Source organism: Leopardus geoffroyi, chromosome D2, assembly GCF_018350155.1.
Source record: "Leopardus geoffroyi isolate Oge1 chromosome D2, O.geoffroyi_Oge1_pat1.0, whole genome shotgun sequence".
Classification (NCBI taxonomy): Eukaryota; Metazoa; Chordata; class Mammalia; order Carnivora; family Felidae; genus Leopardus; species Leopardus geoffroyi.
The window spans coordinates 72,684,496-72,697,933 of NC_059334.1; the positions used below are offsets into that span (position 1 = coordinate 72,684,496).

The 13,438-nt window shown below is 32.6% G+C and overlaps 1 protein-coding gene across 2 annotated transcripts in view; it reads left to right on the top strand.

Annotated features, from left to right (window-relative positions):
• The window catches only part of ATRNL1 (attractin like 1), a 784,731-nt gene that overhangs the window by 254,992 nt on the left and 516,301 nt on the right, over positions 1-13,438 (top strand). For both annotated transcript variants that reach the window (XM_045439061.1, XM_045439062.1), the window contains exon 21: positions 13,341-13,393. In XM_045439061.1, coding sequence (XP_045295017.1) covers positions 13,341-13,393 — 53 coding nt within the window. The remainder of the gene's footprint in view (positions 1-13,340; positions 13,394-13,438) is intronic.

Consider the following 13,438-nt stretch of genomic DNA (forward strand, 5'->3'; position numbering starts at 1 on the left):
TCTCTCCCTCTCTCTCTCTTTCTCTGCCCCTCCCCTGCTCTCTCTCTTTCTCTCTTGCTCTCAAAATAAATAAATATATATTTTAAAAAAATGATGAATTACTGCTCTACACTGCTAATTCCGTTCGATTCATTTCTGGTGGCCCCAGTCTAGCATTCTTACTTCTAGGAAAAAAGATAGATGATTGAAAATATTTCAGTGTAATCTCTATCTCAGGTAATTATCTTTCTGCCTTGCTTTGACGTTTGTAGGTGCAAATATAATATCTGTTAATTTTTTTTAATGTTTTTACTCTTCATTGCTGTCATTGCTGTCATCGTCATTGCAGTTAACATATATTGAACTGTCTCTGGGCTAGGTACTTGTATTTAATTCTTCCAATAATTCTGTAAAGTAGATAATATTATTATCCCAATTTTACTATTAAGGACACAGAAACTCACAAAAGTTAGTTTGTCCAAAGTCACAATTTGATCCGTGTTAGAATAGAATTTCCATCTAGGTTTTATAACTAAAAAGCCAGTGCTCTTTACCTATTGTATACACATCTTTTTTTTTTTTTTATTAAGGATAATTGGCAAATGAGATTTGAGACACTATTTCTGGATTGAAAAAAAAATTATTTCTTCTATTGAGAATTTGTTGGAAAATTTATAAAAAGTATTTGTGAGCTATACGTTATTCTACTTTTTAAATTCCGATTTTAATGTAAAGTATGTAGTAGTTAATTAAACTTGTTCTTCAGATAACAAAAATTATTAATACTGTTTTTCTTTTAGGAAAAGAATTACATAATGTAGAGATTGATTTTATTCTGAAGAAACTTGCACTCTGTACTAAGTTTCAGATTAATCACTCTTCGGTTTATATATTTTTAATGTGAAATAGTTTCTTTAAAAAAATTGTTTTAAATGTGTATGTATTTTTGAGAGAGCGAGAGCGAGGGAGCGAGCATGAGTGGGGTAGAGATAGAGAGAGGGGGAGACAAAGAATCCAAAGCAGGGATATGGGGCTCAAACTCACAGATCGTGAGATCATGACCTGAGCTGAAGTGGGACACTTAACCCACTGAGCCACCCAGATGCCCCGATGTGAAATGTTTTCTAATTTATCAGTAATTTTTATTTTATTTTGATCCAGTAATTATTTTTAGTTTTTTTTCTTAATTTTAAAGACATTGAATTTGTATTTTTTTAAAAATCTTTTCATTGACTTGTAAATCTGGATTTTTTTTTTCAATGTTTATTTATTTTTTTTGGGACAGAGAGAGACAGAGCATGAACGGGGGAGGGGCAGAGAGAGAGGGAGATACAGAATCGGAAACAGGCTCCAGGCTCTGAGCCATCAGCCCAGAGCCTGACGCGGGGCTCGAACTCACGGACCGCGAGATCGTGACCTGGCTGAAGTCGGACGCTTAACCGACTGCGCCACCCAGGCGCCCCAAATCTGGATTTTTTTTTAATGGACTTTAGTTTTTAGAGCAGTTTTGGTTCCCAAAATATTGAACAGAAAGTGTAAACATTTCCTATATACCCATTACCTCAGACATGCATAGCTTTCTCCATTATCAATACTTTTCACCAGTGTGGTACATTTGATATAATTTATGAACCTACATTAGCACATTAAAACCCAAAGTCCAGAGTTTACATACATTAGGGTTCACTCTTGGTCTTGCACATTCTGTGGACTTTGGCAAATGTATAAATGACTTGCATCCACTACTATAGTATCAAACAGAGTAGTTTCACTGCCCTAAAAATTCCCTGTGCCTCTCTCTCTTATTCATCTCTTTCCCCTAACTCCTGGCATACACTGATCTTTTTACCGTCTCCATAGTTTTGTCTTTTACAGAATGTTATGGAGATGGAATCATACAGTGTGTAACCTTTCAGATTGGATTCTTTCACTTGGTGTGATATGCATTTAAGTTTCTTCCATGTCTTTTGATGGCATGGTAACTCTTGTCTTTTCAGCACTGAATAATATTTCTTTAAATGTACCACACTATTTGTCCACTCAATCTACTGAAGGATATCTTGATTGCCTCCAAATTTTGGAAATTATGAGTAAAGTCTCTGTAAACATTCATGTGCACTTTTGTCTGGACATAAGTTCTCAGCTTCTTTGGGTCACTACCAAGGAAAACCATGGCTGGATTCTATGTTGTCAGTATGTTAAGTTTGTAAGAAGCTGCCAAAACGTCTCTGAAAGTGGCAGTGCCATTTTACATTTCCATCAGCAATGACTGAGGGTTCCTGTTGCTCCACATTGTCATACCCGTGAGCATCTGTTACTGTCAGTGTTCTGGATTTTGCCCATTCTAACTGGCGTGTAGTGGTATCTCGTGTTAGTTTGAATTTCCCTGATTACATATGATGTGCAGAATGTTTTTATATGCTTATTTGCTATATCTTATTTGGATATCATTTTTTGGTGAGGTATATTTGGCCCGTTTTTTAATTAGGTTGTTTTCTTATTGTTGAGTTTTAACAGTTATTCATATATTTTGGATAACAATACTTTATCAGATATATCTTTTGCAAATATTTTCTTCAATGTCTGCATCCATGTCTTGTTTTGTGTCATGTCTTTCACTCAACACGTTTTGATAGTCATCCAGGTTGTTGCATCCATGTAGCAGTAATTTGATCCATTTCAATGTGGTAGAGTATTTTGTTGCATTATTATACCACACTTTATTTACTCATTCTCTTATCTCTTCTTTGATAATATGGTTTTTGTTTTGTTTTGTTTTGGTTTTAACCATTAAAACTAATACACTTAGGGGGCACCTGGGTGGCTCGGTCGGTTTAGCAATCAACTCTTGATTTCAGCTCAGGATATGATCTCACCTTTCATGAGTTTGAGCCCCACATCGAAGCCTCTGTCTGTCTGTCTGTCTCTCTTTGTCTGCCCCTCCCTTGTTCTCTCTCTCTCTCTCAAAAAATAAATAAATAAACCTTAAAAAAACCCCAAAACCTCTAATGCACTTAGTATCCTCATATATATCTCCTGGTTCACAACTGCATACAATTTTGTTGTATGCAAATTTAGAGGATTTTAGAGGATTTTTCAATTTTAGAGAATTAACTCTTTTGTAAAATTGTTTCATCAAATTATACTCCTTCTAGGGCTGTATAAGTTTTCTTAATATCTACACTTTTGACAGTACTTGATATTATAAGACATTTTAGTTTTAAGGATTCTGTTGTGGCAGTCTGAATTTGGATTTTCGTAAGAACTAAAAAGGTTCTTTAGTTCTCAAAGATTTATGTGTTTAATCTTTAAAATATTTTATGTATAATCACCAATTGAATTTTCTCTTTTATGAAATTGTGGTCTTTCAAATTTCTTGTGATTTTTGTTTTTCTACTGGATTCTTTTTCTTAATAATTTGTAATAATATTTTATACATTCTGGATGCATGTCTTTTGTTGGTGATATATGTGGCAAATACCACTTTATGGTTTGGATTTTCACACTGTTTTTTCATGTCTTTTATGAAGAGAAATTCTTAATTTTAATATAATCTGAAACATCAATCTTCTCCATTTTGTCAGTGATTTAGGGGAGTACTATTTAAAACTTCCTTGTCTTCTCCATTATTAGGTAATATCCCTGAGGTGGTCAGTTGGCCCTAGATTTTTCTATGTGGAAAGGTTTTAATTATTTCTTTAAAATATGATATAATCTATTCATTTTTAAAAGAATGTAACCTATTCAGATTTCTGAATTCTTCTTATGTCTAATTTATTCTTTGGTTTCTAAAAAAATTCCCTCTTTTATCAGTCTCACTATGATATAATTAATTCTTCATATCTATCTATCTATCTATCTATCTATCTATCTATATATATATATATTTTTCATTTATCATTTCAGTAGTTTTAGAAAGTTCAACCAGAACTCTTCAAATCTTGCTTCTTCTCTCTTTTCTACCTTCTGTTTTTGGAGTCTAGTAACACCATATCTTTTATGTCTCTTTTATGTTTTTCCTCTGTCTCCTGACCTGTTTTTCAGTTCACTTTTCTCTTTTCTACTGTGTCTAATTTGCTGTTAATCTTATCCATTCAGCTCTTAATTTTGGTTATTGCATTTTCATTTTATAGTTCCCACTTTTTCAGACTAAATTCTTTTTTTTTTTTTTCAACATTTATTTATTTTTTTTGGGACAGAGAGAGACAGAGCATGAACGGGGGAGGGGCAGAGAGAGAGGGAGACACAGAATCGGAAACAGGCTCCAGGCTCTGAGCCATCAGCCCAGAGCCCGACGCAGGGCTCCCACTCACGGACCGCGAGATCGTGACCTGGCTGAAGTCGGTCGCTTAACCGACTGCGCCACCCAGGCGCCCCTAGACTAAATTCTTAAAACTATCTATTATAGTTTCTAATTGTCTTTTATAGTTTCCATTTTTTCTGCAAATTTCTAATCTTTTCTGTTATCTCTTCCATTATAATAAAGATAATTATTTTAAGACCTGTGTCTCTTCCCTGATAACATCTCAATTTCCATATCTCTGTGTCATCATCATTTGTTTTTGGTAGCTCCTCTTCTTATTTTCTTAGCTGTTTCAGTGCCTGGTTATTTTAAATTTTGTCCTTGATGCCATATTTGCAGAATCTAATCATAGATTGAGAACTTGGATGAAATCTTTTCCCATGAGAATTTAATTCTGCTATGTGCATGAGGGCAGTAGAACCTTAATTATTTTCAGAGATAAGGTTGATTCAAGGTAGATCTGCAGTCTCTGGAAGGCCTTACATTGCTCAAATTCCTAAGGTTACTCTTTGGGATTAGCTCAGCAGCCTTTGGTGGGCCTAGACTCTGACCCCTTTTCTTATGAAATACTGTCCCCATCCATAATCAGGGACAAAATACTGTCACCAAATGATCCTGGGATTCTGTTCTTCTCTGTATCCAGGCCTGGCAAGTTTTCAGTCTTTTGCTTTCCAATGTTTTAGACATTAAGAAGTAAAATCTACCTTTTGTAGTTATCTTCAACTTACCTGATTCTGTTTATCATTATTGGCCTCTGAAATACATAAACAGCCTTATAACTTTAGAACCTATAACTTTAGAACCTGTACTATTTAAGGATTTACCCTAACTCTATTTCTGATTTTTTTCAAGATAAATTGTCTTAGAAATATGTTATTAATGTTGATACTATGATACTCCCTTATATCATTTTTTTGTTCATATTTATGTCATTTTATCGATTTTTTAGAGGAAAAACAAAACAAAAGCAAGTGTGTTTTATCTTATGTGTACTTTTTATAATTTCTCATGAAAATGCAAATTTATTATCAGATTCCCAGCTGTTTTAAATCATCTGTTGTGGTATTTCAGAATTGTGGCAATTAGATGTTCCCCTTCTGTGTTTTTAGTTCCTGAGTAGAAAGAGTATATCTCTTTGGTAAGATGTATATGTATGTGTATTTAAGTTTTTAAATCAATAGGGACAAAATGAAATGCTATATTTTAACACTTAGAAATGTGGAATTATTTTATATTTTGTTTTTTAAAAAGGCTATATTTATAATATTGTGTGATAATTCACGAAATGATAGCCAATATTTAGGTGACATGTAGTGACAATATTTGCCCTTTCAAAGTCCTAATAAAGATTTCAGCCTGAAACTGTTTTCTTAAAAGGTCTTGCCGTTTGCTTAGTTTGCTTACTGGGAATAGAGGATGATTATCCCTTTGCTTCAGACACAGAATACTTTGAAGTTATGTTTTTAATTAAACCGTTCAGAATACTTCTGAAGGCTTTCAATATTTGTGTCTAATCTTTATACAGAAAGATTCTGACTTTTAAAAATATTACTCAGCCTACATATTAGAAATATTAATATAATTTATACAGTGCAATGTAATATGTTTAAGAATTATTATTTATATCTATACTTTTCCTTTCACATTCATTTTACCTCCTATAATCTGAATTAGGACTTGATCAAATCATTTAATTTCTCTATATATTATGTGAAGTAGATTAGTACATTTTCATATCTCAAATAAATATATTGAAATACTTTGTAGTAATAAATTTTATGTGTAAGATGACTGTCAATGATCTCTGCCTTCTGGTAGTCAAACTATTATTTAATCCCCTTTCCTTGAGTATGGACAGGATCTGTGACTTCTAAACCAGAAAATATGGCAAGGGTAAGGGTATATCACTTCGTTAATTATGGTGGGTCACTTCTATGCATATGCTTTAAGTCTGTGTCCTACCAGAAGTTTTTCTCTAGAGAGTTTCTCCCTTCTTGGCTGGCTTTGAAGAAGTAAGTGCAGTTGAAGGCATCATCTAGGAGCTGTAGGGCCATAGCCACTGGTCTCCACCCAGTAATAAGCAAGAAACCAAGGCCTTTAGTTCTGTAGCCACAAAGAAATAAATTCTGCCAACCGTCTGAGGAAGCTTAGAAGCAAGCCCAAGCCCATTCAAACTTCTGATGAGAACCCAACCCTAGCAAACAAACCCTAGCAAACCCCAGCTATACAGTGAACCCCAGCTCCCGACAACTTAGTCTCAGAATCAGAGAGCCCAACTATGCTCTATGTTCAGACTCCTGACCCACAGAAACTGTGAAATAATAAATATGTGCTGATTAAAGTAAAATTTTGTGGTTTGCTACTTAGCAATAGATAACTAGTGCAAATATAAACAATTGTGCTTTTATGTCATGTACTTGAATTATATATTTGTGTATTAAATATATAATACACACATTACGCACTTTTAGTGTTTTCAAACTATGAAGGGTATCTCAATCTTTGGGATGAGAAAAGACACTTTCTTGAATGAGTAAAATAATTTCAACAATGCAAATTAAGACTTTCCTGAAAAAAAGATGGTGTTATGTAACACAATGGTTTGTTACAGAATAAAATATAGTTTAAAACATTTTTCTTAATCTGATTATTTCACATTCATAGATATAAAATTTTAGGAAGAAAGAATTTAGAATTTTCTTTGTAATATTTCCCTCTCTTTTTGTTGAAACCAAGAGCACACTTTACACACTGTATGTTGGTCAATTTGACAGTAAATTATATTAAAAAAATAATTGTGAGGTACTCCATTCTGATTTTTTAATTACATTTATGTATGAGGTCTGCAATGCAGTAGATAGATTATGATAATCTTGATTCTTAATCACATTATTATACAGGTTACATGAAAATCTATAATGGCTGTGCCAAACATTTTAATGTATCAGCTGATTATATTTACAAGAGATTCATATCAATGGTTATACCAACTGATTTTGATATGTGGGAAATGAGATGGGAAGATCATCATTTGCATAGCTCAGCATTGGGTATAAGTGATACATTTGTACATACATTTATAATTTTTTCATGTATACATTTATATATTTATTTGAGATTTTATTCATTTCATCCCTTATAATGAATATATTTTTCCATGAGTGTTGATTGTGCTATTAGAATGCAGAATCTTGGATTTTGATTAGAGATATGACAAGTAGACCTGAATTTTTTTCTTTTTCTTTCCTTTGTCTTTTTTTGAGTGAGTTAGACATGAGACAGATTCGTCTTATAGGATATGACATACTTTTAAGGAAAAATGGTTTATTCATGCCTGGTCTCTGTCTTTACTATGATGATTACAAACAAATCTCATACTTCCTCTACACTTACCAGTCTGCTTCTACAATTCTATTAGCAAGAGCTCTTCCTTTTTCACCAATTATTTATCTATTTATTATTGGCATGAACTCATGAGTTCCTGTTTTCCTCAGTGGTTTATAATTCATTGTTATACCTAATTATTTAGCATTCATATTGTTCCAGATTTGGCCAGTGGGAGCTACTTCAAGCTCACTTGTGTTTTTGTGACACATACCCATCATCATTTTGTGAATACTTCCTTACTTTCTGTTATAAGAAGATGTTCCAGGCTCATCTTACACCTGTTCTGCCTTGGATCAGCCATTTAAAAAATATTTTTGTAGAGCTCTCAGTGCTAGATATGCTCTTTGCTACTGAGGTGCCTTAACGTAGTGACCTGTTCAATGAACAGAACTGGGAAATAGTAATTTATTTATATGTACAAATAAATACACATAGATACATATATACATATACATGTGTACATGTGCATGCATACACACATACACATGTATATATTTTAGAAAGCATTACTTCATACCCAAGCTTCCAATTCCAGTACATCCCTCAGTGTTCTTTTGGACCTTCCCAGTTTCATAATCGTATGTCTCCTCCATTAGTGAAAACAGTGGCTTCCAATGACATTAACACATTCCTTATTTGCTCAATTCTATAATTCAAGAAATACTTTCAGAATTGATTGTCTATATCACTTTAATAAGCAAACCTGAATAGATTTAAAAGTTTGAAGTTTCCACCTTACTCTGCTCAGGATTGAGAATATATAGTCAGATACTGTGTTAACAAGTTATTTGGAATGGTCTCTTTTCTTTCTTCTTTGTTTTCTGTTCCTCCACACCTCTCTCCTCCTATTTTCCTCCTTCCCCTCCTCCTTTTCCCTTCAGGATGGTTATGTAGTATTCACTTGAAATTTATTAGGTTCATTTCTTTTAGTTTACTTTCTGTTTTAGGTGGTGGTGGTTGTTTTTTTCCGCCTTCCCATTCTTATTGTTTTAATATATATATTTTGGAATATGTTGAACATTGACATTCTTTCAAAAGAGAAAAGTATTTAAAAATAAAGAGATTAGTTCCCATTTCCTCTTTTCTCCTCTGGTAAACAACTTCATTGTTTTCCAGTTTATGCTCCCTATGATATGCATATATATATTTCATGTATGTATATCTGTGTGTATACACACACACACACACACACACACACACAGGCATAGACATTCATTCTTTTCCTTCTTACACAAAAGGGGACATACTGTAGATATGTATCTGTATTATATCATTAAAATCTTCATCATTTTTTTGTTTGGTTTTGTTTACAGATGTATAGTGTTCCATTGGGTTTATGTACTGTGGTTTCTTTAACAAATCTTGTGCACAAGGATGTTTAGATAATTTCCAATATTTTGTGATTATAAATGATGTAGTGAATAAACTTTCGCCCATATATTTTCATATTTCTGGATGTTTACTTCCAAAGGTCCTATAAGTGGGATTTCTGGGTTGAAGAATAAATACTCATGTAGATTTGTTAGGTATTGCTAACTTCTCTTCCATAGGGATTTATTCATTTTGTATTCCCAGCAGGTCATAAGTGTAAGGGAGCACTGTTGGCCCAGTCTCCTAAGCAGAGCATATGGTTATGCTTTTGAAATTTTGACAATCTGGGGCGCCTGGGTGGCGCAGTCGGTTAAGCATCTGACTTCAGCCAGGTCACGATCTCGCGGTCCATGAGTTCGAGCCCCGCATCAGGCTCTGGGCTGATGGCTCAGAGCCTGGAGCCTGTTTCCGATTCTGTGTCTCCCTCTCTCTCTGCCCCTCCCCCGTTCATGCTCTGTCTCTCTCTGTCCCAAAAATAAATAAACGTTGAAAAAAAAAATTAAAAAAAAAAAAAAAGAAATTTTGACAATCTGATTGAGGAGAAATGGCATCTTGTTCTAGCTTTAGCTCATATTTCCCTGATTATAAGTGAAGTTGAACATCTTTTCATATAGTTAAGAACCATTTTTATAGCACTTTTTGTGAGTTGCCTATTTATGTATGTTGCCAGTTTTTCTATGGGATTGTTAGTTCTTCCCTTTTTTAAAGAGGTTTTTTTTTTTTTTTTTTATAAATTAGGGATTTTAGCCCTTTTATGTCACATATGTTGTCAGTATTTTCTCCCAATTTATTACATCTTTTGAGTTTACTAATGGCATTTATTTTTACCACACCTTTCAGCATACGTATGTTACCATGCAGTCTTGTCTTCTAATATGTTTAAAGTTTATTTTATATGCTCAGATGTCTGATCCATTTAGAGTTTTTTTTTTTTTTTTTATCGGTAGGGTGTGAGGATTGAATCTGATTTTGTATTTTTCCAAATGGCTATCCAGTTATCTGAATACCATTTATTAAAAAGAGCTTACCCCAATAATTTAAAATACCACTTTTATCATATACTAGATTTTTAGTATATGATAGTTGAGCCTATTTCTGAATTTCTATTTTGTACCTTTGGTCTTTCTACTGATGCAGTGATACTACGCTATTTGAATTGTACAGACCTTGAATATATTTTAGTATCTTTGAAGTCTAGTTTCCCTAAAAGCTCTTCATTTATTTTCTTTTTTTCTTTTTTTATTGTTTTAAAATTTAATTCCAGGATAGTTAACATACATTGTTATATTAGTTTCAGGTACATGATGCAGCGATTCAACCATTCTATATATTACTCAGTGCTCATTATGATAAATTTGCTCTTTACTCCCCATCACTTATTTCACCCATCCCCCCACTCACCCTCTGGTAACCATCAGTTTGTTCTCTATAGTTGAAGAGTCTATTTCTTGGTTTCTCTCTCTCTCTCTCTCTCTTATTTTCCTTTGCTTGTTTGTTTGGTTTTTTTAAATTCCACTTATGGGTGAATTATATGGTATTTGTCTTTTTCTGACTGATTTATTTCACTTAGCAGTATACTCTGTAGGTATCCATGTTGTTGAAAATGGCAAGATTTCATTCTTCATGGCTGAATAATATTCTATTGTATATACCATATTTTTATCCATTCATCTATCAATTATTACTTGGGCTATTATATATTTACTTATGCATGTGAACATTAAGATCAATTTTTCTGGCTCCTTTAAAGCTTATTGGAATTTTTATTAGATAAAATTGAACATTATCTTTCAAATTAACTGCCATCCTGATGATGTTGAGATGTCCCTATGAAAATTAAAGAATGCGTTTGCATATGTTTGTGCCTGCTTTTGTGTTTTGCAGACTGAGTTTTATGCCAAAAGTTCCATTATGTTTCCTTTGGAACTACTGATTTCCTTAGTTATTTGTAGCCATTTGTAGTTTTTTTAAATGACAGCCGAAATCAAACTTTCAAAAATTGTTCTTTAAATTCAACTCATAATTACACATTTCAAAAATACTTTTAATACAATCAAAATTCAGTACTTATTAATATAAAGAATGTAAGACAATATGTGATTCTACTTTTCTTTTTTGAGTTTGAAAACTTAAAAGAGAATATAATTCTTATATTAGATACCTTCAAGAACTCTATAAAGCCTCTCAGCTTAATTTTTAATGAGGTGGTGCTAATTCCTTATTTATGTTAAAACTCTTCATTTGAGAAAATGAAAGCTAGCAAAAATCACTTCCTAAAGTAGAGCATGTAATTTCATTCTCCTGAGAAAATTTATGGTTTGGAGAAAATAAAATTTTAACCATTCCTTTATAAAAATTATATTATGTTGAAGGTTAAATAATTTGAATAACAGTATTATTGAAAAAATAAAAACCATAAACTTCCATATGGGAAGATAGGTTTGTATCTGGAGCTCTTAAAGTCAACATATAGATCAATTAAAAAGTACCTGAAATCCTTACATTTGTTAAAGTTAGTTATTTTAGATTGCTGTGGTACTTTGAAAGCCATCTATTTAAACAAATGAGATGTAGAGGGAATATCATGCCTAGCAATGCAGACACTATTATATTGAATATATTCCTGTTCTGAACGTAGTATTGAGAACATTTGCAGCAAGTCAAATTTATTTTTTTGTGACAGACAAAAGAATTATAACAGTATTGTAAATCAATCCTTTAGTATATGTATATACTGGGTACAAAGTGATGGAATTTATGGAGGTGAGCCTAAAGGAAGGAACAAGAGTATAGAAATAGTAGAGAACCTGAAGTGCTTAACCCAGCAACAATGAGTGTGATCATTTTCTTGCTAGAAAACTACTATATATCACACATTTTGAAATTGCTTTTGGGGAAGTCAAAGGAAACCTAACCCCCAAACTTTTTTTGTTTCACAGAGAATAAAGTGAGTGGTATATAGGACTATTATATTTCTACTTTAATTTTGTAGTCAGTGTAAATAAAGATTTACTCTTTTATTCAGTTCTATGTATAAATAAAAAAACTAGTGACACATGGGTGAAAAATGCATTCAGAATGTAACTTGATTATTTAGCTTATTATTCTCAATTGTTGGCCTTTCATTAATTAAAAAGTATGTATTAAAATTATTCCTCTGTTCTGATTAACTATTAAAACTAAAGACATTTTTTGGGGGTGCCTGGGTGGCTCATTCAGTTAAAAATCCTACTCTTGATTTTGACTCAGGTCATGATCTGGTTCCTGAGATCTAGCCCCCGCATCTGGCTTTATGCTGACAGTGTGGATGCGGCTTGGGATTCTTTCTCCCTCTCTCTGCCCTTTACTGCACTTGTGTGTGTGCACTCTCTCTCTCAAAAATAAATAAACATTTAAAAAAATAACTAAAGATATTTTGAAAATACCTTTCTCATCTTTTAAACTTTTATATGTACTTTAAATATTAAGTCACTGATTTCAGTTAGCCTGGTGTATATACCATTTTATGATAATTTATTTTGGAGGGTGTTTCAAGAAGAAACATTATATAAAATCAAGGTGTATCTCTGTTAGGCACTAACTGTCATTTTTACTGAATTCTAGAAACAGGGATATAAAAATGTGAACTTCAGAAATTTTGAAAATACTTATAATCTTCCCCCACTGCTGTAATTAACCATAATTGTGAAGAATTTAAATTAGAATTCATGATTCAGAATGCTCTTATGTTCTTCCATTTTTTATAATATGTTTACATAAGTTCAGAGTTTGAGCTTCTTAATTTAGGGTTGGATGATTTAGAAAAAAAACCTTTTCTTTGATACACAATTGAGGAGATCTGTTTTAAAATACAGATTCATTATGTAGAAATTGGGGGAAAATATATTAATTTCCAAGAATACCAAAAGTAAGAAAATGGTGTAGATTTATGAATTTCCACAATTTTCTTCCTTTACCGAAAATTGTCACCATATCTTTATCAAGACTTTCAGTTTCTTCTCATTATTAAGGAAGATTACATATCCCCAAACTCTAGTCTTAACCCATCTGCCTTGTGTGACATTCCCTTTTCTCATCTTGCATGGGTATTTATTTGTCTTCACTGTTTCTTTTCTTGACTCATGCTCAAATATTGGCTTTCTACATTATTTACTGTGAAGATTTGTTGTTAAAACTTCGATTAATGGAATAGTTTTTAAAGATGTTTTAATGTGGAGTTTAATTACTTTCTTGCTGGAAGAAAGATACAGAGCTTTTGAATTTTGTGGATCAGTAGTAAATGAGTTTATTGTTCCTACAGGTGTGATTCTGAAAATCGCTATGTTGGTAATCCACTTAGAGGCACATGTTATTGTAAGTATCTGTATTTTTTTTCATTTTTAAATAATTTATAAAATT